The 23,833-nt window shown below is 53.3% G+C and overlaps 2 protein-coding genes and 1 pseudogene across 3 annotated transcripts in view; 2 read left to right on the top strand and 1 right to left on the bottom strand.

The window, feature by feature from the left end:
- Positions 1–23,833, top strand: part of LOC308186393 (uncharacterized protein) — a 183,078-nt gene that overhangs the window by 92,725 nt on the left and 66,520 nt on the right. The gene's annotated exons all lie outside the window — the stretch shown is intronic.
- Positions 54–23,039, top strand: LOC308186392 (uncharacterized protein). Its single transcript, XM_080608537.1, has 3 exons — positions 54–1,913; positions 20,006–20,061; positions 20,260–23,039. Exons 1-3 carry the CDS (start codon positions 985–987, stop codon positions 21,297–21,299), a joined length of 2,025 nt encoding a protein of 674 aa, XP_080464663.1. The 5' UTR covers positions 54–984; the 3' UTR covers positions 21,300–23,039.
- LOC308186404 (olfactory receptor 14J1-like) lies at positions 7,914–11,406 on the bottom strand (annotated as a pseudogene). Its single transcript has one exon. The product of its transcript is annotated as an olfactory receptor 14J1-like (transcript).

Raw genomic sequence — 23,833 nt, 5'->3', positions numbered from 1 at the left:
TACCTGGCAGGCCCCGTAGAGGAAGAGGTCTTGGATAGCTGTTGTCATGTCAGAGTGTCCTGGTTCCAGTTAGGACAGAGTTAATTTTTCCTCATAGTAGCTGGTAGGGTGCTATGTTTTGGATTAGGATGAGAAGAGCGCTGATAACATGCTGATGTTTTAATTGTTGCAGAGCAGTGTTTACACCAGGCCAAGGACTTTTCGGCTTCTCGCTCTGTCCTGCCAGCGAGCAGGCTGGGGGTGCAGCAGGAGCTGGGAGGGGACAGACCCAGGACAGCTGACCCCAACTGGCCAAAGGGGTATTCCATACCATCTGACGTCACGCTAAACAATATATAGGGGTGGCTGGCCGGGGTGGGGGGCCGGCTGCTCAGGGATAGGCTGGGCATCGGTCAGTGGGTGGTGAGCAATTGCGTTGTGCATCACTTGTTTCTTACACATTATTATTATTAATACTATTATCATTATCACTATTATTATTATTGTTGTTATTATATTCCTGTCTTAATAAACTGTCTTTATCTCAACTCACAGGCTTCACTTTCCCGTTTCTCTCCCCCATCCCAGAGAGGGAGGGGGGAGGGTGAGCGAACGGCTGTGTGGTGTTTAGCTGCCAGCCAGGTTACACCACAACACACAGGCAACTGGAACAAAGTACACCATGCACTCTATTCTGTAGTCAAGGGTTTTGAGAGTGGTATTGCTGGGAAGTCCACATACATCACAGAGAGATTTAATCAGAGATCTCTCCTGGTTTGTTTTTACATTGAGCTGTAGGGCAGGCCTGACTTCTGCAGAGGCCACAGCAGAGTCCCCTGTTCCCAGTGGCACCACCAACCAAAGCTCAAGCAAGGGAGCAGAAGAAAGGTCTCAGAAAGGAGAAAGTCACTTCTTCAATGAGGAGTAGATTTTTCTCAGACATGCCTCTCCTAATTATCACTGTAATATCCTCCTTGGATTGTCCCCTTTCTCCAGGAGGATGAGATGTCCAACAGCAGCTCCATCACCAAGTTCCTCCTCCTGCCATTCGCAGACACACGGGAGCTGCAGCTCCTGCACTTCGCGCTCTTCCTGGGCATCTACCTGGCTGCCCTTCTGGGCAACGGCCTCATCCTCACCGCCGTAGCCTGTGACCACCGCCTCCACACCCCCATGTACTTCTTCCTCCTCAACCTCGCCCTCCTCGACCTGGGCTGCATCTCCACCACTCTCCCCAAAGCCATGGCCAATTCCCTCTGGGACACCAGGGCCATTTCCTATGCAGGATGTGCTGCACAGGTGTTTTTCTTCTTCTTTTTGTTTTCAGTAGAATATTCTCTTCTCACCATCATGTCCTACGACCGCTACGTTGCCATCTGCAAGCCCCTGCACTATGGGACCCTCCTGGGCAGCAGAGCTTGTGCCCAGACGGCAGCAGCTGCCTGGGGCAGTGGCTTTCTCTATGCTCTGCTGCACGCTGCCAATACATTTTCCCTGCCCCTCTGCCAAGGCAATGCTATTGACCAGTTCTTCTGTGAAGTTCCCCAGATCCTCAAGCTCTCTTGCTCTGACTCCTACCTCAGGGAAATTGGGCTTCTCACATTTAGTGTTTTTGTGTTTTTGGGGTGTTTTGTTTACATTGTACTCTCCTATATGCAGATCTTCAAGGCTGTGCTGAGGATGCCCTCTGAGTGGGGCCGGCACAAAGCCTTTTCCACGTGCCTCCCTCACCTTTTTGTAGTCTCCCTCTTTATCAGCACTGGCATGTTTTCCTACCTGAAGCCCCACTCTGTCTCCTCCCCATCCCTGAACCTGGCAGTGGCAGTTCTGTACTCGGTGCTGCCTCAAGTATTGAACCCCCTTATCTACAGCATGAGGAACCAGGAGCTCAAGGATGCCATTAGGAAAGTGATGTCACGGATGTTTTCCAGGATGTGCTGAGGAATTTAATTGGACCTTTCAGCAGATATAGACTCCTTTTCTTTATTTCCATCAGTACATTACAATCATCTGAAATGATGGAACACTTCTAATGCAAATTTTTTTTTTTTGCTTTTTTTTCCCCCATGACATTAGAATATTTTTTTTTTTAGGATGTGTATTGCAGGAGTAGAAAATGTACTCATCTTCTCCCATACTTGCATTGCCAGGACTCTGTCTCTTATGCACTTCACTTAATCTCCACAGTCCTTCAGGTATTTCCACCTGGCCTGATTAAACAGGCCATATTGGATGCCACCTTTCCAGCAGACTTTCTGGACACATGCACTCTCCATTCTTCTCCAGATTCCCATTTCCCTACTCTTTGGTCATACAGATACATCTCACCTACCCAGTTGGTTTTCGGATCCTGAGGGAGCTTCAAGCTTGCCTGTATTCCAGTTTTCTGTCTCATCATCCCTACAGCCAGCTCTGTAGTTGTGTTTCTATACATCATTTCCTACATATCTCAAACATTCCCAAATGTGAAGTCCCACATGGCTGATGAGAGAAGTGCTGGGCATGTGGAGGTGAGCAGCAAGGCTGTCCATGCAGTCTAGGACTTCAAGGGACTGCTTTTCCTATACATACAGAGCTCCTTAGGAGACACATGGGGCCAATGTCAACTAGAGAATGATGCTATCACTTCTTCTCAAAACTCTAAACTAATGGAAACTAATCTTAAATAAAGAAAATGCTTTCTGTAAAGTTGTCACTGAAACTTCCTTGTTTACCTGCACTTTTGATATCTCACTAATTAACAGGACAAGTCTGGAAGACTGGATGAAAATGGCTGAATGGTAATGAGCCCCACGGTGCATTTGGCGCTGAGTCCACAAACCTCAGGTGGTGAGAGAATGATGCAACTGCAGGAGAAGTTAAAGTCAGAAGGAGACTTCGAAGTGTCCTGGAGTTTAGTGGTCTCCAGTGAGGGTCATTACTGACAAAGCCTCCCCATGGACTTATTACGGGACACAATTGGAGGCCATGATTACAGATAGGCCAAGGCACTGCGCAGGAGACTCTGATACTGAGTAAAAATGAGGTCCTGTCCCTCACCGATGGCTCAGGGCTCTTCCTGGGGCAGTGGGATGTGGGGTGTGTGATGCTGTGTGAAGGACAATGCTATGACACCTCCTGGCCTCCTCACTGGGTTGCAAGGAAGCAACAAGCCCCCAGTGTCATGAGCACAGCATGTCTCCTCATGAGCCTTAGTAACAGAGACAACTGCCATAGCCAAGGGGACAAAGACCTTGGTTCTGCTGGGGCCTTCCAGTCTTGCCAGTGCTCTTGGTCTTTTCCATTACAGGCAGTCCTATGCTGTCCTGTCTGTGCCCCCTTTTCCCTGCAAGCTTTAGCCACCCACCTTGCTTCTCCCCCTTGCTCTCATACATGCATTTCCTTACTCTCATTGATGTCTCCTCACCCTCCCTGGCAGTTCCTTGAAACACAATGGCATGGGCTGACCACAGACTCTTTCTTGGTGGCCTCTGGCCCTAACCCATCAGCCTTCTGTTGCACTGTGAACTGATCAGACAGAAGAAACCTCACCAGGATCTTCCAGGTCTGCTGCTGCCCTTCCAGCTTCTCAGGTAGTCATGACCAAGCTGTGTGCCTGTTGCTGTCCCACCATGTGCTCAGACAGAAGGGACTTGAAAACCCATGCCCAAGACCTCTTCCTGCATGGGGCGTAGCAGGCTCTATTCTAGTGAGATTCCAGGGGCTGAAGCTGATTGGTTCAGTTTAGCAAGGAGCAGACAATATTTATATATATATATATAAAGTAAGCAAGCTTTATTACGAGCTATTTACACACATACCAACCCCAGGGCAATGACAATGGTACCGATGAGTGTGAAGCTTTTCCCAATCATTGATGGCCTAGAGGAAGGAGTCATTAGGCACACCGCTTGAACAGACATTCCCACTGAGGGAACATTGTCCTTGGTAGTGCGCCTTGTCTCTCTCCTCTGGGGGAGTCCCAGTTTTATCCCCTCCTACCCACTAGCTGTTCTGACACGTGAGGCCAACACATGTCACAAGGGCCACCAGGCTCCTCCTTGGTCTTGTATAAGCATGTCTACAAATGCGCATGTGCACCATTTGAGTTGGGGTTGCACCCACTCCGCGAAGGTTGTTCCATCATCATCTTCCCCTGCTGCCCTCTGGCCAGCTTTTCCAGCTGCAAGTGTCATGGGTATAAGCCAAGCTGCAAAGTTTCACCAGCCTTGCCACAGTTTCACTAGCGTTGTCTCAGAGCTTGGTTAGTTCCTTGTTTTTCTTCCTCTTTTCCCCTGCATATGTGCTCAGCAACTTACACCCCTCCCTACAAGGACGAGCTGTTCCACAATGCACCAAACAACACAATCACAGTCACAAGGTCACTATGTCTTTACACAGGGTTGTAAGGAGGCAGCAAGGACCCAGTGTCACGAGCACAGCATGTCTCCTTATGAGCTTCAGTAGCAGAGACAGCTGCTACAGCCAAGGGGACAAAGACCTTAGTTCGGTTGGGGCCTTGCAGACTTGCCAGTGCTCTTGGTTTTCTCCACAGGTCTGCTGCTGGCCTTCCAATTTCTCAAGTTGACATGACCAAACTGTGTGCCTGTTGCTGTCCCACCATGTACCACCATGTCCCACCATGTTCCACCATGCAGGAGAGACATGAAAACCCACACCCAAGGCCTCTTGCTGCATGGGGCCTATCAGGCTCTCAGACAGAGGGCATCTCACAATCAGTGTGCCAAGCAGGTGCCTTCTGCTGCCTTATCAGGGGATTCTAGCAGGTGCAAGCCAAAAAGTACAGATGTCAGCCAGGAGGCAAGGGCTGACACATCAGCTGCTTCAGAAAGAGGTCACCTCAGATTCTTTGTCCCCAGCCATGTTACTGCTGCTGGCCTGTCAGCTCCAGAGTCAGAGGTGACCCGAGGCTTCCTACTGGATTTTAAGTTTCTGAGGCACAACAGACCTCCTAATAACATACCCACCCAACACCTTCCTTGTGGGCCAGCACATGAGGTGTTAAAAAAGTAAGCTTCTCACATGAAATTTATGAAGTAAATTTTCTGCCACTGCTAGAAACATTCTTCATAGGATCTACTGTGTTCATAGTGAGACATGATGTATCTCTACCCCTGCCTTTCTCTTTTTCTTTCTCTGCATATTATGTCTTCAGAGAGCTCTCCAATGGAAAGAATCTTTGAATTTCAAAATAACTCATATTCGAGGAGACCCCTGAATGGCATCTTCTTGGACTGTCTTGCTCAAAGCAAACCAAATAGATGAGGTTTCTCAAGGGCTCCTTTCGGCTTGGCACAAACCAGAAAGGGTCTGAAAGCATGCTCCATCCTGTAATTCCGAGATTTAATGACAACACTCAACAGTGTTGGCACAAGTGCTGATCACTGAGGGATGCTGCTAGGAACTGCCTGACAGGAGAACTTTGCACAGCGGATGACACCTGGGCCTGATTGTCCTGCCAAATTCCCACCCACAGCCTCATCCATTAGTTACGTCCACATAGCACCATTCTCACTACAACAAGTCTCTGGGAGACAATGTCAACGGCCTTGCTAAACTGCAGGTAGACAGTGTCACTTTCTTTCTCCTCCCCTATGGGTTCAGCAATCCCTTTTTTGTCCTTGAAGTGCCTGGAAGTAGCTGTGGAAAAGCTTGCCCCATCACCTTCCCAGGGACTGAGGTGAGGCTGACCAGCCTTAATTCTCCCCACCCTCCTCTTTCCTCTTCCGGAAGACAGTCTGATGTCATTCCAAGTCTCCAGAAAGCTCTCTGGTCCCCCTGGCACATTTGCTGACACAGTCCGGAAAGGCAGGGGAGGGTGATGCAGCAGACTGGGGCATTTGCAATGAATCTGTCCAGGACAGGTGAGATGGATTTCATGGAGGTGGTGGGGGTTGTTCCTGGTGTCACACATGGAAGTGTCAGGGCTCTGTGAGGTGTCCACATCTGAGCTGGCCTCATGTACTTCTTGTAAACACAGCAGTGTTCAGAGACATGAGTCTTGCACATCCAAAGACAGGGCACTGCAGTGGTTGTGGTGTCCTTCTGGCTCGTGTTGCCTCTCCCAAAGGCTGAGAGGCGTCTCAGCCCTGTGGTACATCGCCCTGCTCTGCACTTGTCTGAGATACCCCACGGCATGAGGAACGGACACAGGCTGAGGGCATTTGTGCTCAGGTTTGCCTTACATGCACACAATATGCACATTGAAGCCTCATCTGTACAGGGCACACGTGGCCTTCTGACTGAGCCATTCTGTGTCCCTCTGTGGAGGAACAAACCACCTCTCTGAGCTGGGCTGAGAGCCCTGGTCCTGGAGCTCCTCAGGCAGCTCCTGCTGCCCCCGAGCCCTGGCGGCCTGCCCCAAGCTGCATACATACCAAGGGGTTTCTCTTTCCAGGGATCCCCTGCACACACACGGGGCCCCACTCTCCTCCCAGGACTTCCCACCTCAACAAAGAGCCTTTCCCAGGAAGGAGTACGCCTGTGCTGGCCTGGCCAGCCATTCCTGCACCCTCTCCCCATGCATCCCACAGCCCCAGCTGGTGGTGCTGCTCTGCAGAGCGAGGGGGCTGTGGTGTCCAGGACACAGGGGCACTCTGCTACTCTGCAGGGCCGTGCTGTGCAGGCTGGGAGGTAGAGACAGGTCATGGGTCTCTTCCACTGACTGCCTCCCACACCAGCTCTTCTGAGGCTGTCAAGGGTGCTCAGCAGTAGCCTTCTTTCTTTCCTCGAGTGCCATCAGAAGTGTTTGGCTGCTGCACTGCATCCAGCCTATGGTGTTTCACTAGGGGTAAAACAAATCAGTCACCAGACTCCCTTCCCTGTTCCCGCTGTGTCCCCTGGGTCGCGGGGCTCTTCTTCTCACACCCAGATCTAGCACTTTATCTCAGGGGAACTCCACCTGAGACAGGCTCACACTCCGTGGGCTCCATTCACTGCTGACTCCCTGGCAGACGCTGTCCCTGCAGCTCCTCTGGGCTCTCCGGGCAGCTCCTGATTCTTTCCAAAAAATGCTCACCTGCTGCCAGTGTCCTGGTTTCAGCTAGAACAGAGTTAATTTTCCTCCTAGTAGCTGGTAGGGTGCTGTGTTTGAGATTTAGGATGAGAATAATGTTGATAACACACTGATGTTTTAATTGTTGCAGAGCAGTGCTTACACTAAGCCAAGGACTTTTCAGCTTCTCGCTCTGTCCTGCCAGCGAGCAGGCTGGGGGTGCAGCAGGAGCTGGGAGGGGACAGACCCAGGGCAGCTGACCCAAACTGGCCAAAGGGGTATTCCATACCATCTGACGTCATGCTAAACAATTAATATGGGGGGACTGGCCGGGGTGGGGGGACTGGCTCCTCGGGGATAGGCTGGGCATTGGTCAGCGGGTGGTGAGCAATTGCATTGTGCATCACTTGTTTTGTACACATTATTATTAGTAGTACTATTATTATTATTATTGTTGTTGTTGTTGTTATTATTATTATTATTATTTTCTGTCCTAATAAATTGTCTCTATCTCAACCCACATGCTTTGTTTTCCTGATTCTCTCCCCCATCCCAGAGAGGGAGGAGGGAGGTTGAGCAAATGGCTGTGTGCTGCTTAGCTGCCAGCTGGGTTAAACCACAACAGCCAGCCCCATCACATGCTCTAGTGCCCCAGGCAGGTTAATTGGAGACTCTTCAGCATACACCTGAGTGCTGGACACCAACAAGCAACACCTGAGCCAGCCCCCATGCCCTCAAACACCCAGCTGGGGCTCTGATCACTTCACCCTGAGCCCATGGAGAAACAGGCAAAGCCAGGTCCCTCTTTGGAGTCCATTTCTGGACTGCAATGTTCTTGACAACAACTGAGAAGGAAGACCTGAGCCCTCAGGCACTACCCTGAGCAGAATCACTTTATGGGACAGAAATGCTGTTCTGGAGGCCAAGTGTGTCACAAAAGTGCCCATTGACTGTCCCTGCCTGTGATCACAGGATTGCCACACAGCAGTACTATGACCAAGCTACAGGAACAATCAGGCTTACGCCAACAGAAAAGGCTCAGCAGGAGAGTGTGGAAGTGGAATGAAAGCAGCTCTAGACAGACCAAGCACTGGTGCTTCCTGGCAGTGCTGCTGTGATGGGACTCTATTCCTCTCCACTTCTACCCATGGGCATTACCCTGCAACCCCTAGCAAAGTTCTCAGAGGAAGCATCTCAGGCACGCTCCACTGCAGGTTCCTTTATTTTGTTTAAATACGTGAGTAGGATAAATAATGACAATTTACATGGAAAACATTGTTGTCCCTTACACCCCTCATTAGTAAACAAATAAAAACCACCAAAGAACAGAAGACAAGCTTGACATATCATGAGTTACATTACGAGTGCTTTGCAGAAGAAGACAGGCAGTGCATTACTTCTGATGTACACCCACTCATGAGTTTGCGCAGTGCATCCTTGAGCTCCTGGTTCCTCATGCTGTAGATGAGGGGGTTCACTGCTGGAGGAACCACCGAGTATAGAACTGCCACCACCAGATCCAGATATGGAGAGGAGAGGGAGGGGGGCTTCAGGTAGGCAAAAATGGCAGTGCTGAGAAAGAGGGATACCACGGCCAGGTGAGGGAGGCACGTGGAAAAGGCTTTGTGCCGGCCCTGCTCAGAGGGCATCCTCAGCACGGCCCTGAAGATCTGTACATAGGAGAGAACAATGAATACAAAACACCCCAAAACCACAAAAACACTAAATGTGAGAAGCCCAATTTCCCTGAGGTAGGAGTCAGAGCAAGAGAGCTTGAGGATCTGTGGGATTTCACAGAAGAACTGGTCCAGGGTATTTCCTCCACAGAGTGGCAATGAAAATGTATTGGCAGTGTGCAGGACAGCATAGAGAAAGCCACTGCCCCAGGCAGCTGCTGCCGTCTGGGCACAAGCTCTGCTGCCCAGGAGGGTCCCATAGTGCAGGGGCTTGCAGATGGCAACATAGCGATCATAGGACATGATGGTGAGAAAATAATACTCTCCTGACAATAAAAAGAAAAAGAAAAAGACCTGTGCAGCACATCCTGATTAGGAGATGGCCCTGGTGTCCCAGAGGGAATTGGCCATGGCTTTGGGGAGAGTGGTGGAGATGCAGCCCAGGTCGAGGAGGGCGAGGTTGAGGAGGAAGAAGTACATGGGGGTGTGGAGGCGGTGGTCGCAGGCTACGGCGGTGAGGATGAGGCCGTTGCCCAGGAGGGCAGCCAGGTAGATGGCCAGGAAGAGCGCGAAGTGCAGGAGCTGCAGCTCCCGCGTGTCTGCAAATGGCAGGAGGAGGAACTCGGTGATGGAGCTGCTGTTGGACATTTTCTGCCTCTGGACATGGGGTTCTGTCCAAGGAGGGAATAACAAGTGAATAGTCAAACATCTACAAAATCTATTGCATAGGTCGTTTAAGCTACTGCTGTCTCACCAACACACAACAGACATGCACTGCCTTACTCCTTTCTGGAAGACCTCTGTGCAACATCCTGGCCAGAGTTCTGGCTGGGTTCTGTTGGTGATGCTCTTTCTGTGAGCAGGAGAAACTGCCCTTTGGCACTGGGAGAGTCAGTTCTGCTCTGCAGCCAAAGGCATAGGAACTGGGTGCGACCTCAGATGCCTGCTGGCCAGGGGCATCTCCCTCTTTGCAGATCCAGAGGAGCAGGTCAAATAATCCCTCAAGAAACAATAAAATTGATTCTGGCACTGGCTTTAGGCTGAGGTCTATGAAAGAACTTGGTGAGATTCTTTAAAGACATGCAGACCTTTTCCAGAGCAATGGTCTAGGAGCCTCAATCTGTAATAAAAACACTGTTCCTCCAATACCAACAGCCTGGCTTACCTGTAGGGCATCAAATAGTGGATTGACTGCTTACCCTAGAGGTAGACCATACCTTGAACTTTCACCTGACAAACTTATTTCAGGTATGTGTGAATTCTCACACCACCACCCCAGGAAATCCAAAGGAAACTCATGACCAAGTTCCCAAGACATTATGTCTGAAGTACTATAATGGATGAGAAGGGGGTTGCTCCAGGGAAGGTGTCTGCAGTGCACAGATGTCGGAGAGATGTCCAGATCTCCCCTGCCATGGTGTTTCTTGGAGCAGTTCCGTCTCACTGCCTGCCCATGGCTCTGCTGCCTGCAGCTCTCCCTGCCTGCAGCTGGGTCTCTGTCCTCATGCCTCCTGCCTGCAGGTCACAGCCCCCATCCCACCCGCTGGGTGCTCAGCTCTGCCCTGGAGACACCTCCTGGCAGCAGGGCTCTGCCCAGGGGCAGCTCGCTGGGGGCACGTCCTAGAGCCCAGGTCACACAGACCCTGATGGCACTGCACATGCGGTGGTGGTGGAGCTTTCTAGGGGCTGAGGGGAAGGAAAGGGACTTGCTGGGGGTCCTTGTAATGCTCCTTGTGATGGCTTAGAAATGTCAGCCTTCTCTAGGAAATAACAGTATCTATTTCCATTCCCACCGAGCCAAAGAAGAGACGACTGAAAGAAAAGGGTCAGAAAAGCAGAGATTCAAGGCGCTAACCCTTGCCTTTTCTCCTCTCTTGCAATGTGGCTTGAATACACCCTGGTTGTGCTGTGGATCTGTGAGCAAGCTGCCCCAGGAAGCAGCCTCCTGCCAGCAGCAGGACCCTGCCCTGCCGGGGGGGCTCCTTCCACCCGCAGCTTCTCCCCGCAGCGCCCTGGGCAGCTCCCCGGGCAGGCTGAGTGCTGAGCCTGGCAGGCGGCAGAGGCCCTGCCCCGGCACACAGCCCCTGGGGCACAGCAGGGACCCTGCTCTGCACCACAGCCCTGGGCACCCCTGCCTGCACCCGCGGCTTCTCCTTCCTCCAGGAGCTGCGGCTGCATTGCCCTCCAGCCAGAGACTTACCGGGGTCAGGGCTGGCAAGTGTTCTCCCCCAGCGAGCTCTGTGCATCCTGCCACTTCTGCCTGCCTTTACCCACTCTGTCTCTGCAGGCAGTGCCCCCAGCCCTGCTGCGCTGGGCAGAGGAGCTGCTCCTGGGCAGAGCTGGCTCTCTGCAGCGCTGCCCGCTTGCCAGGAGCTCCCCTTGGGCCCAGGAGCCCGGCCCAGCTCAGCAGCACAGGCCCAGCCCAAGGCCTCCCTTGCTCTGCCCCCCACCAGGCTCCCTGCCCATGGCCCTGGGGCTGCAGGGGAACCTGCTGGGAAACAGCCCGAAGGGATCTCTGGGCTTCCCTCCCTGCCCTGGGCACACACACTTCTTGCTAGCATGCTCATTTCTCCTAGGAGAAAGTGAATTAGCTGTAACAATAACTTCTTCATGTCCCAGTATCAGTTAGGACATGAAGTCATGGTCAGGGACTGATCTTCTTCATCCCCCCTTAACGAAGGAAGTCAGCAGAGTCAGTCGAGGCATCTCATGCTGCTTGTTATTCCTGGGGTTGGAAGGGGTCTCAGCTCCCTCCCATGTCTGCCACAGATTCACAGGACCCTGGATTCCTCTGGCGTCAGTTCAGGTGTCCACAACATAGGCAGCTTAATGCGAATTACTGAGCCACAATAGCTCCTTAGTGGAGATGGAGGACAGGCAGGAGCTGTTCAGATGCAAACATCTGGTGAAATTTGAGGTTGATCCCCTGGGAGTGTGGTGGAGGCATTCCTTTGGGTAACTGAAATGGCAGCAGATGCCACATGTAGGACAACTGAACCTGTCCCTACTCCTTATGTGCAGGGCAGCCTGAAGAGGCTGTCAGCAGAGCAAAAGGAGTCATGTGTCACAGGGAGAGCTAAACCATTTTCTTTGTCTTCTACATGCCCCATGGCTGTAATGGCTGTTGTGTCTCAGACATCTCCACAGGGCCTCAGCTCTCACCAGCAAGGTCTCCCTGCCCTTTGTGCCTTGAGGCAGGACTCTGCAGGGGTACAACAGGTGGGTGGGGACAAAATCAGTGGTTACTTTGCAAAGTCCACCCTTAACAGTTCATGGGACCTTAGGGCGTGCATCCACGGGTACAGGGAGAGTGTTCTGGCCAGGAGGTACTGGTTCCTTATGATCCCAGGAAGGGATCGGACAGCAGCATTCAGATACTGTAAGGGATCATTTAACTGCTCTTAGAGCTAAGACTGTAAGGAGAGAAGACTATAGATGACCTATTGAATTTGGTGTGAATTCATTCTAGACACAGTACTCCACTGTTAGTTGCAGCTCTCCATTAGACATTTGCACTGACCCTATGGGATTATTAAAGGGTGAACAAATTTTGCTGATCAGTCCTTGGCTCTCCAGTTGATGAATCAGCATATATATGGTAATCAGGGAGTCTCGGATAGTGCCATATTGCCACTGGTGCACCATTTGGGTAGCTACTGGCACTTTGACCCTGAGCAACCCCACAACTGAAGGATCCTGTGAGGTACCGGGCAAGGCAGAAAACTGTTTAATGTGCATAAATCACCATAAATCACCTCCAGCATGGCCAATTCCATCAGATACGGGCTGCCTCTCTCCCTGGTGGTCCATTTGCCTGGGTGACATGCAACATCTTCCTTGAAGGGATACCTTTCCTTTACACGTGACAGGAGTTGCCTCAAGAGAGTGAGGCTTTGTGCCCCCTTTCCAACTGCTTTGTCAATGCCCCCTTCCCTGGGGAGGGATCCCAGCTTCTTGGCTTCCCTGCCCTCAAATTCCAGGCTACTGGCCTTGGTATCCCAGTATCGGAACAGACAGGTGACAATGTGCTGGCCTAGATGATGGCTGAAATCTTTTCGCACATCTCACAGCTCCCCAAGGAACAGTGATCAGGTGCTTACTGATGATTTTATGATATCTCACTCTTCATCCACGTGTTCCTCTGATGGCCCTACTTGGGAGTAGCTTGCCTCATCTTCTTCTTCCTCCTTCCCTGTATGAGTAGGAGTTTCTTTCCTTGCTAAACAAGGTGTTTTTTTCTCACGTATACGTATGACTGATACAGGCACAGGTTGGTTTTGTGGCCCAGTCACAGGGATTGGAGTTGTGTAGATTGCAACTCAGTAAGCAAAGGCCAAGCCCCAGCACATTGCAGTGATTTCTGTCTCTTTGGAATTGCCAGGGTGATGGCACTCCTTTTTCAAGCATTCTGACATTTTTCTAGGTTTCTGCACTTGTTCAGGGGTGACGTTCCAAGGCATTGCAGGTGTCTACAGTTCTAGGTGCCCGCCCATATCCTCCCACACTCCCTGCCACTCATAATTATCCTGCCTCAAGGCACATCCCTGTGTGGCATTCTAGAAATAGGTTACCCTAACCTTAAACAAAACCTGAAACACATTCAGGAGAAATAAGAATAAGAAGTTGGTTTGAACATCCCAAGGATATTGAAAGTTTTGAAGAACTATTGTACCTAGCCTGGAGGAGAAAGGGGGAGGTGAAGGAGAAAGGGAGAGGGAAGAAGTGGGGAGAAGAAGTGTCCCCCCTCATCCCTCCCATAGATGTCTCCCCGAGGAGAAAAGGTAAAGACTGTTAATTATGAATAGTTTCCGAGAGAAGGTTCCTCAAGTATGGAGGTGACAGCAATGCTGAGTACAACTACCAGATTAGTCTCATGACCAGCAATTTCATCATAACATAAGGTAGCGTTACCCAGTAGAGTAAACTAATAACCATAAACCAGCCCCCAGAAAGCCCCCAGCACAACAGGGAATACACCGAGTACGTAATGTGCTATCTAACAGAATTCTGAGGCGAAACACAACTACTACACTGAGATTAAAAAATAGAATCATAGAATCATAGAATATCCTGAGTTGGAAGGGACCCTTAAGGATCATCAAGTCCAACTCTTGATACCGCACAGGTCTACCCAAATGTTCAGACCATGTGACTAAGTGCACAGTCCAATCTCTTCTTAAATTCAGACAGGCTCGGTGCAGTGACCACTTCCCTGGGGAGCCTGTTCCAGTGTGCAACCACCCTCTCTGTGAAGAACCCCCTCCTGATGTCGAGCCTAAATTTCCCCTGCCTCAGCTTAACCCCGTTCCCGCGGGTCCTGTCACTGGTGTTAATGGAGAAAAGGTCTCCTGCCTCTCGACACCCCCTTACAAGGAAGTTGTAGACTGTGATGAGGTCTCTCCTCAGTCTCCTCTTCTCCAGGCTGAACAGGCCCAGTGACCTCAGCCGTTCCTCATACGTCTTCCCCTCCAGGCCTTTCACCATCTTCGTAGCCCTCCTCTGTACACTCTCCAACAGTTTCATGTCCTTTTTATACTGTGGTGCCCAGAACTGCACACAGTACTCGAGGTAAGGCCGCACCAGCGCAGAGTAGAGCGGGACAATCACCTCCCTTGACCTACTAGCGATGCCGTGCTTGATGCACCCCAGGACACGGTTGGCCCTCCTGGCCGCCAGGGCACACTGCTGGCTCATATTCAACTTTCTGTCAACCACGACCCCCAGATCTCTCTCTTCTAGGCTGCTCTCTAGCGTCTCATCGCCCAGTCTGTACGTGCAGCCAGGGTTTCCCCATCCCAGGTGCAGGACCTGGCACTTGCTCTTATTGAACTTCATGCGGTTGGTGATCGCCCAGCTCTCCAACCTATCCAGATCCCTCTGCAAGGCCTTTCCACCCTCATTCGAGTCCACAACTCCTCCAAGTTTGGTGTCATCAGCAAACTTGCTCAAAATACCTTCTATTCCTACATCCAGATCGTTTATAAAAATATTGAAAAGTACCGGCCCTAAAATGGAGCCTTGAGGGACCCCACTGGTGACCGCCCGCCAGCCTGACGCAGCCCCAATTACCATAACCCTTTGGGCCCTGCCCGTTAGCCAATTGCTCACCCATCGTATGATGTTTTTATTTAGCTGTATGGTGGATATTTTGTCCAGTAGGATCCTATGGGAAACCGTGTCAAAAGCCTTGCTGAAGTCCAAAAAAATCACATCAGCTGGTTTCCCTTGGTCCATCATACGGGTGATCTTAAATAAATAAATAAATAAATAAATAAATAAATAAATAAATAAATAAATAAATAAATACACCTTGTGGTCAGCAGCTATGAAGCAGATATAATGCTTGTAACCATTTTATTTTAAAATGATCTGGTCATATCTGTTATTATCTCAACCCTTTGGGCCCCACGCAGGACCCATTCAGGAAGGAGGGCATCCCGCAGGAGAGACCCAGAGAGGGCAGAGATGGATTGTCAAGGAGCGGTGGAGACAAGTGTCATGGACTGACTGCAATCCCCATTCCCCTGCACCACTCAGGGGAAGGAGTTACAAGAGGCTGGATGGGGGGAAGGGTGTTTTTAGTTTGCTTGTGGTTCCTGATGGTTGTAGTCCACTGGTAATAGGCAATAAATTCTATTAATCTGCCTATGCTAAGTCTGTCTTGCTCATGATGATAATTGATGCCCATGACGGTATTTGGTGGGTGACCTCGTGCTCTACCCCAACCCCTGAGCTCTTGTAATCATATTTTCTCCCCCTTTTCCTTGTAGGTTGGAAGTGAAAGCACAGTTGCCGTGGAGTTCACCTGCGTAGCTGGATAACACCACCACAGTAATGGACATGGAAAGGCTTCAGCACCAGGACTGTGGCCACCCAGGGATGGCATCTCAACACCCAAGACATGCTCTGCCAGCCTGCCTGCACAGAAGAGAAGGAACAGAGGTTCCCCTGAAGGAGAGCAGTAGAAGAGGAAGGCTTGATTTCCAACACAGGCATTTCTGGCACATCCCTGAGAGGCCTGGGGGAGCTGCAGGCCACACCAGGCTCTGGACACCAGAGGTCTTTCCTCCCAGAGACAGATTCCAAAGAGGCACCAGCTCCCAGGGAAACCTGGCCCTGGATTGTCCCCATCAGGAGAAGTCTGAGCCATGGCCAGAGGAGCCCCGGGGATCAGGGCAGCCCTTGCATCAGGACCCAGGAATCCTGACTGCCACATTGTCCCCGGACCCAGAAGAACCCTCAGGCAGGGCTCTTGCAGCAGCCATCAGCCCTATCCAGCCTCCTCCCAAAGCCCTGGACATGAAGCTCTGGACAGCTGACAGCCCCTGGGCCACCCCTTGGGAAGGGGCTCCTGACACCCTCACCTTTGGAGGAGAGCTGCAGGAGCACTGGGAACATGGAAGTCAGTTCGGAGGTGATGGTCACCCTCCAGCAGCCCTCCATCTCGCTTGCTGCTGGCCCTCAGCTCAGGACAAGGGATGCCCGCCCTGGCTCCTCAACCACAGCTCCTCTGCAAGGTGCCCCTGCTCCTCCGCCCGTCAGCGAGGGTCGCCCAGTGCAACCTTGCTGCCTGCTGCCCCCACTCCTGGCCACAGAAGGACAGCGGTGGGGAGCACCCAAGCAGTGCCCAGCAGGGACCAGGCCCTGCAGGGAAGTGCCGGCACTGGCTCTGCTCCAGTGACGATATCCTGGTGATGCAGTGCATCCACTGTGACATCCGCACGTGTCATTTGAAGGCCTGTGAGGTCACCAGCAAGGAGATGGCGCAGGTCGGGAGAGAGACGAGAGATTTCCCTTCTTGTCCTGAGAAACTGTCACCTCCCTTCTGCCCAGTTCTTTTCCACAGGATCCTGACAAATCCACCAGGAACATCTCCAAATGGCGACAAAGGCCATTGGATATAGGAAGTGGAGCGCTGGAGAAGTCACCGCTGTGTTCCTGCCCCAACAAACCTCTGATCTTGGAAGCCCTTCCAGGAAGGTGGGGTTTGAGGCTTGTCCTGGGCCTGGCCTTTTTTCAAAAGATGGGAGTGAAGGCACCTGGGATGCAGCAGCCCCTCACCGTGCCTGAACTCCTTTTCACTGCAAGTCCCTCACTTGGAGAAGTAGGATGTGTTATACAGATGGAATTGCAGTGCATGCCAGGGCCTTCCTCCCTGGACATCCCACAAGGCTCTGTGCTCTGAGAAGGCCTCAGCAACATCCCCCGGTCTGCCATGCAGGAGGCAGAGGTGGTACAAGAGGGAATGGCAAACGTAATCACTGTTGATCATCCCCACCTGTCTCTTCTGAAGAATCTGCACCCATCCAGCACAGCACCCCAAGCTGAGGGACCTGTCCCCCCACACCTCAGCAGCTCTTCCATCCATGTCCCAGCCCTGTGACAGCAGGCGGGGATCCAGCTCCTCCTGCCTGTGCCCCACGCTGAGGGCATTGGGGCACATCTGGGCTGCAGCACCTCAGCTGTGGCACAAGGGCCAAACTCAGCCTTATCCCAGATCTTGTGCCCAAGCATGGGCATGCAGAGGCTTTCCTTCACAGCAGAGACCTGCTGCCGTGGATGGCAGATGGCCATGGGAGGATGAATGAGGGGCCCGAAGCAGAGCACGCCCTGGTGTTCCTGAGGCCAGAAGGAAACAGGCCTGGGCTGTGCTGCCCTGACAGCAGAGGGCCTTTTGTGGTGTTGGTGCAGCCCTGAGGGCCAGTGCTGGAGCTGGGGCTGATCTCCAGGCAGGAGAAGGGGCTGCTGCCAAAGTCCTTGGCTATGGGCATCCTGTGATCCAGGGACACAGAAAAAAATCACTGGGCTGTGTCTTGAATAAAGGATGGGGGTAAGAAGCAGCAGCAGTGTTTGTAAACACAAGTGGAAACCCCGGTGTGATGTGCCTCATATCCATGCACTGCCTGCCTCTACTGGATAGAGGAGGGACAGACCTTGGCTTGCTGCAGCCCTGGGAAGCGGCCACTTGCTCATAAGCACCAGATCTGTCGGAGATGCCACCAGGGGTGCCCGTTAAGTACCAGACATGAATGGCCAGAGCTGTCCATGGGTCCTGTGCTGCCCGTGTCAGCTGCATGCTCCAGTGGTGCTGGGCAGCGTTGGCATCTCAGGTAGCACTGCAGGCCTGGAACTGGCTATTACATGGAGCAGCTGCCCTGAACGAGGTTAGGCAATGTAGGGATGTCCCTGAGACAAGTGCCGTTACAGTCACTGGAGATGGAGGGAAAACCAGATGGAGAAGAGGGAGAGAGAGACTCAGGTCTCCCTGTGGCACAGTTCTCCATTGGGTCAAGTGGATGCCTCTGCAGGCTGCCCTGAGCCCACTGAGGAGGGACAGGTTTAGTTGTCCTAAATGTGTGCATTTGCTGTCGCTTCAGCTGGCCAAAGGCATTCCCCACCAGCCTCCAAGGGGATGCCCCCAGGTGCTGCCCTGTCCCTCAGGGTTCCTCCATGAGAGCTTGCAGATACCTGCACGTCCCTCTGCCCCCTGACATGTCACCAGGTGTTTGCAGCCCCCTGATTTCCTCCATCTCCATTGGTGATCATGTGGCTTCCTGGAGGTGAGAAATGGAGCTCACCTGCAGGTGCCCATGTTATGCACACCTAAATTGAGGGCAGAGGAATCCCAGGTACTGTGGGTTTGTGGCAGGCATGGTAGGGATCTGAGCCCCATTGCAGCCCCAGGACAAAAACCCAGCATGAGATGCCTCAAGTGACTCTGCTGAATCCCTTCCGTAAGCAGGGGATTAAAGGAGTTATTTTTGTGACCATATCTGGGTGTCCCATCATCAACTGGGATGAGAAGAGGTGATTGTTACAGATAATTATTTCTGTGCTAAGCGAAAAGAGCCTGCTGTCAAGAAGTGTGTGTGCCCAGGGGAGGGAGGGAACCCCAGGGATCCCTTCGGGCTGCTTCCCAGCAGGTTCCCCTGCAGCCCCAGGGCCAAGTGCAGGGAGCCTGGTGGGGGGCAGAGCAAGGGAGGCTGGGGGCACTGCCTGCAGAGACAGGGTGGGTAAAGGCAGGCAGAAGTGGCAGGATGCACAGAGCTCGCTGGGGGAGAACACTTGCCAGCCCGGACCCCGGTAAGTCTCTGGCTGGAGGGCAATGCAGCCGCAGCTCCTGGAGGAAGGAGAAGCCGCGGGTGCAGGCAGGGGTGCCCAGGGCTGTGGTGCAGAGCAGGGTCCCTGCTGTGCCCCAGGGGCTGTGTGCCGGGGCAGGGCCTCTGCCGCCTGCCAGGCTCAGCACTCAGCCTGCCCGGGGAGCTGCCCAGGGCGCTGCGGGGAGAAGCTGCGGGTGGAAGGAGCCCCCCCGGCAGGGCAGGGTCCTGCTGCTGGTGGGAGGCTGCTGCCTGGGGCAGCCTGCTCACAGCTCCAAAGCACAACTGGGATGTATCTAAGGCGAGAAGACAATCAGGGGTTAGATACTTTAGGCTCAGCTTTCCAGACTATTTGCTTTCAGTTTTTTCTTTTTTGTCTCTGTGGGAATGGAAATAGAGGCTGCTATTTCCAAGAAGAGGCTGATACGCCTAAGCCTTCCCACTGAGGATTACAAGGACCCCCAACAAGTCCCTTTCCTGCCCCTCAGCCCATAGAAAGCTCCACCACCACACGTGCAGTGCCAGCAGGGTCTGTGTGACCTGGGCTCTAGGACGTGCCCCCAGCGAGCTGCCCCTGGGCAGAGCCCTGCTGCCAGGAGGTGTCTGCAGGGCAGAGCTGAGCACCCAGCGGGTGGGATGGGGGCTGTGACCTGCAGGCAGGAGGCGTGGGGACAGAGACCCAGCTGCAGGCAGGGACAGCTGCAGGCAGCAGAGCCATGGGCAGGGAGTGAGCGGGAGCTGCTCCCAGAAACTCCATGGTAGGGGAATTTGGGCACCTCAGCACCATCCCTGCACTGCTGACACCTTCCATTATCTCGACTGCCATCCAGCAAAGCCTCTGTCCCCACAAGTATGGGATCTCAGGCTGCATTGTCCCCTTGGCAGCAGGACCCTCAGAACAGAGAACACCCCCAAGTGCCCATCTCTCACTCCCATTCCTGCCTCCCTCACTAGGAACCCTGGACCTTTTCTCTGTGTTTCCCCTCCCATCCATCCTGCCCTTGCTATTCCCCTCAGACTCCCGGAGCAGTGGGTTTAAAGGTAGAGCTCAAACAGCAGAATAGTGAGTCCTGCTCTGGAGGTGCATCCCTGGGAGCAAAGTGCCCAAGCCGGCTCTAGCCAAAATGGCTCTGGTCACTGCAGTGTCTAGTGCTGGGAAATGAGCTGGCTCTGTTCAGGTCACTCTGGTTTACGGACATCCAGCGGTGTCCCTGGGGTTATCCTGCTGGAGGATGTTGAACAGCCCCTCTGTATTACAGGTGCACAGCATCTGAACCAAACTATGAGTTTCAGAATGGGTCACCAGCTTTCCCAGGTACCTGCTGCTGCACAGCAGTGCTGAGTCCGATGGAGCTCATGGGCAGAGGCCGTGGCTCCAAACAGTGCTCAGCCAGCACAAACCAGAGCTTCAGCCAGGAAGGAGAATGAAGATGCTGCTGAGAAAGCGCGTATTTGTGGAGGTGGGTGAGAAAGGAAGGGTGTTGCTGAAAGGACAGAGATTTTCTCAGAGAAGTCTGCCCAAAGTTCTCCATGTGCTTTCGTCTTTGGACAGGCCCAAAGGCCAAGAGGCATCAGATGTCCAACAGCAGCTCCATCAGCGAGTTCCTCCTCCTGCCATTCGCAGACACGCGGGAGCTGCAGCTCCTGCACTTCGCACTCTTCCTGGCCATCTACCTGGCTGCCCTCCTGGGCAACGGCCTCATCCTCACCGCCGTAGCCTGCGACCACCGCCTCCACACCCCCATGTACTTCTTCCTCCTCAACCTCGCCCTCCTCGACCTGGGCTGCATCTCCACCACTCTCCCCAAAGCCATGGCCAATTCCCTCTGGGACACCAGGGCCATCTCCTATCAAGGGTGTGCTTCACAAGTCCTGTTTTTCGTCTTCTTCTTTGGTTCAGAGTATTCTCTTCTCACCATCATGGCCTACGACCGCTACGTTGCCATCTGCAAGCCCCTGCACTATGGGACCCTCCTGGGCAGCAGAGCTTGTGCCCAGATGGCAGCAGCTGCCTGGGGTACTGCTTTTTTCAATGCTCTGCTGCACACTGCCAATACATTTTCACTGCCTCTCTGCCAAGGCAATGTCATGGACCAGTTCTTCTGTGAAATCCCCCAGATCCTCAAGCTTTCCTGCTCAGATGCCTACCTCAGGTTAGTTGGGCTTCTCACGTTCATTTCCTTTTTAGGGTTTGGGTGTTTTGTTTTCGTTCTTTTCTCTTATGTGCAGATCTTTAGGGCTGTGCTGAGGATGCCCTCTGAGCAGGGACGGCACAAAGCTTTTTCCACATGCCTCCCTCACCTGGCCGTGGTCTCCCTCTTTGTCAGCACCGGAATTTTTGCCTACATGAACCCCTCCTCCATTTCTTCCCCATCCCTGAACCTGGTGGTGGCAGTTCTGTACTCCATGCTGCCTCCAGTATTGAACCCCTTCATCTACAGCATGAGGAACCAGGAGCTCAAGAATTCAATATGGAAACTGCTAACAGGGTGTTTATCAGTGACCACAGACTGTTTTCCTTTTTCTGCGGATGACTCTCCGTGTATGTCGTGACAATCTATCTCCCCCTTTTATGAGGAGTTTGCTTGTTTGTTCAGTTTGTTGGTTTTCCTTTCTGCCCTTGTGATACTGTTGTCTACCCAGAAATGCCCTTCTTCATGCCCTTCTACCTGAGTATCCATCTGCCTGTACATGTGACCCAGGGTTTCTGTAGCCAAGAAGGCAGGCTCTCTGTGTATTTAAACCAAATAAACCTTGGTCTGAGACCCAATCTCAGCAGATCAGGAGTGAATGGGAACTGGGGCTGTGGAGGCAGTGCCCAGAGCCCTGCAGCAGCCTGTGGTGGGCACTGCTGTGGGGCCAGCCCAGCCTGGGCTGCTGGGCTGGGCTGGGCAGAGGGCAGGGAGGTGGGCAGAGGGCAGGGAGGTGGGAGAGCTGGGGGGCAGCTGGGCTGGGCTGGAAGCTACCCAGCACAGAGAAACATCCGTGTCAAGCTGGGATGTGTGGCCATGCATGGGGAGGACACACACTGCTGGCTTTGGGTCGTGAGGCAGGGATGGAAAACAGGCCGATGCAGGAGGGAGGAGGCCAGGCTGTGCCCTGGTGGAATGGACAGGGCCCAGTGCCTTCGTCACCTGCAGCCTCTCTTGTCGGCCATGTCCAGCACTGGCCACTCCCCCCATGTTTAGGGGTGTTTTTGGCTGCCAGGCCATCTCTATCCTCATGCCAGGCTCAGGGCCTGTGTCAGGGGAACAGCCAGCCCTTTCGGCCTCTGTCCTGGCCCATAGCCCTGCAGACCTGGAGCAGGGCTGTCTGCAGAGGCCCCCATGGGACGTGGCTGGGACATGACATGGGCCGGGGTCTGGAGAAGGCTGCAAAAGCAGGAGGGACATGGAGGGAAGGGGCCTGAGGGTGCCATTGGGATTGTAACAGAGGGAGCTTGACCCAGCCTTGGATGTGCACTGCCATGTGCGGTGCCTTGGCAGCACGGCTGTGGGAGCATGTGTGGGGCAGTGGGGCTGGGCTGCAGCAGGGACCATGAAGCAGCTTCCAGGGAATGACAGCAAAGACTGGCTCCAAAAAAAAGTAACCTATGATGGTGGTGGAGGCATGGTTTTGGCAATGGCAGAGCTCATCTGCAATTGGTGTTTGCAAGAAAAGTCAAGGTCAAAGAGAAGAGCTTTGATTACTGGAATGGAGACCAAGGATGAAGAAGGGAAATGCAGGGCTGCTGCTGAGTGGGGAGGCTGATTTAATGATAGCAGCCAAAGCTTAGCCTGAGGGACTCTGTGCCTTCTTTGCCCGAGTCCTTACTGAAAAGGTCTCCAGGCTACTATGTTCGGGGAAAGTGCTCAAGGAGGACAAGGAAACCTATTGACCAGAACTTCAATAACCGAGGCCCCAGCACACGCTTCCTGTCTGGAAGCAGCCCCGCGAGAAAGGTCTTGGTGGACAAGGAGCTGGTCAGGAGGCAGAAGTGTGCCCTGGCATCAAGAGAGGCCAGCAGATTCCTGGGCTGTACAACCAGGGGCATGGCCAGGCCTTGGAGAGTGGCACAGTGCTGCATCCATTCAGATCCCCTACACAGGAAAGACTTCAGCGAGCTGGAGCAGGTTTACGAAAGGGCCCCCAGGATGGTCAGGGCCTGGAGCCCTTGGCCTGTGAGGAGAGGCTGACGGAGCTGGGCCTGTCCAGCCTGGAGAAGGGAAGGCTGAGGGGACCTCACCGCACTGCCTATGAGGAGGTCATGCAGAACAGAGGGCCAGGCTCCCCATCCGTGGTGCACAGCGGGAGGATGACAGACAATGGGTGTTGGGTGAAACCAGAGGTGCCAGGCCTGGAGCTAAGGCACAGATTTCTCACCCAGCTCGCCCAGGGCTCGTCCTGAGTAAGGCGGCCACGAGCCCTGCCTGCCCTCCTGCCTGCCCCGCGCCGTCAGGTGGCTGTAGCAGAGGGGACCCACAACCAGCCCCTCGATGGGGCTCTGCCAGCCCCTCGCCCTCCCCTCTGCAGTGACATCATTTCTGCCCAGGGGCTCTCTGATGCGCGGGATGATGTCACAGTGCCTGCCGGCCAGCCCTTCTGAGGGCCAGTCAGGCTGCTGCAGTGGCAGTGACCTCACTCCAGCCCCCTCCCCACGGCCTGCCTCTCCCCTTCCCCTCTCCCCTCTCTGGACCCCGGGGTGTCACGCAGTCGGTGTCACGCAGCAGCTTTGCAGTGGTGGCCTCCGTGGTGGTGTTGCCAGGGGGGACATCTGCCCCTGTGCCAAAAGGACCTACTACTGCCAAGATGCATTTGGTGTTTCAAGCTGTCACTGGCAGAGGTCTTGCAAAGTCTTTCTGCAGTTGTGCCCAGGGACTTTCACTCCATGAGTCCTGGGCTGGGGCTTTCGCTTCAGACGAACCTGTGTCGGTCGTGGCAGAAGAAAGACACCTCTTACAGCTGTGCTCTGCATCCTCCTTCATGGTAGGGCACCACTCGGTGTCCTTCGCTCTGCTCACAGTGTTTGTCTTAGCTCAGGGATGAACTGCATGAGATCTGCTTGAGTCTTCTGAGGCCAAATCCAAGGCCTATTGCCTGCTGCACCT

The sequence above is a fragment of the Anser brachyrhynchus genome, assembly GCF_964034855.1.
Source record: "Anser brachyrhynchus genome assembly, contig: SCAFFOLD_86, whole genome shotgun sequence".
NCBI lineage: Eukaryota > Metazoa > Chordata > Aves > Anseriformes > Anatidae > Anser > Anser brachyrhynchus.
The sequence above is the reverse complement of the archived record's forward strand: the minus strand, read 5'-3'. Positions and strand labels throughout refer to the sequence as shown.

Excerpts from the sequence above, each read along its gene's own strand:
- LOC308186392 (XM_080608537.1), top strand. The coding sequence starts at position 985 with ATGTCCAACAGCAGCTCCATCACCAAGTTCCTCCTCCTGCCATTCGCA. Across the intron at positions 1,914-20,005 it reads TCACGGATGTTTTCCAGGAT|GTGCACAGCATCTGAACCAA; the intron begins GTGCTGAGGAAT and ends TCTGTATTACAG. Across the intron at positions 20,062-20,259 it reads TGGGTCACCAGCTTTCCCAG|TCTGCCCAAAGTTCTCCATG; the intron begins GTACCTGCTGCT and ends TTCTCAGAGAAG.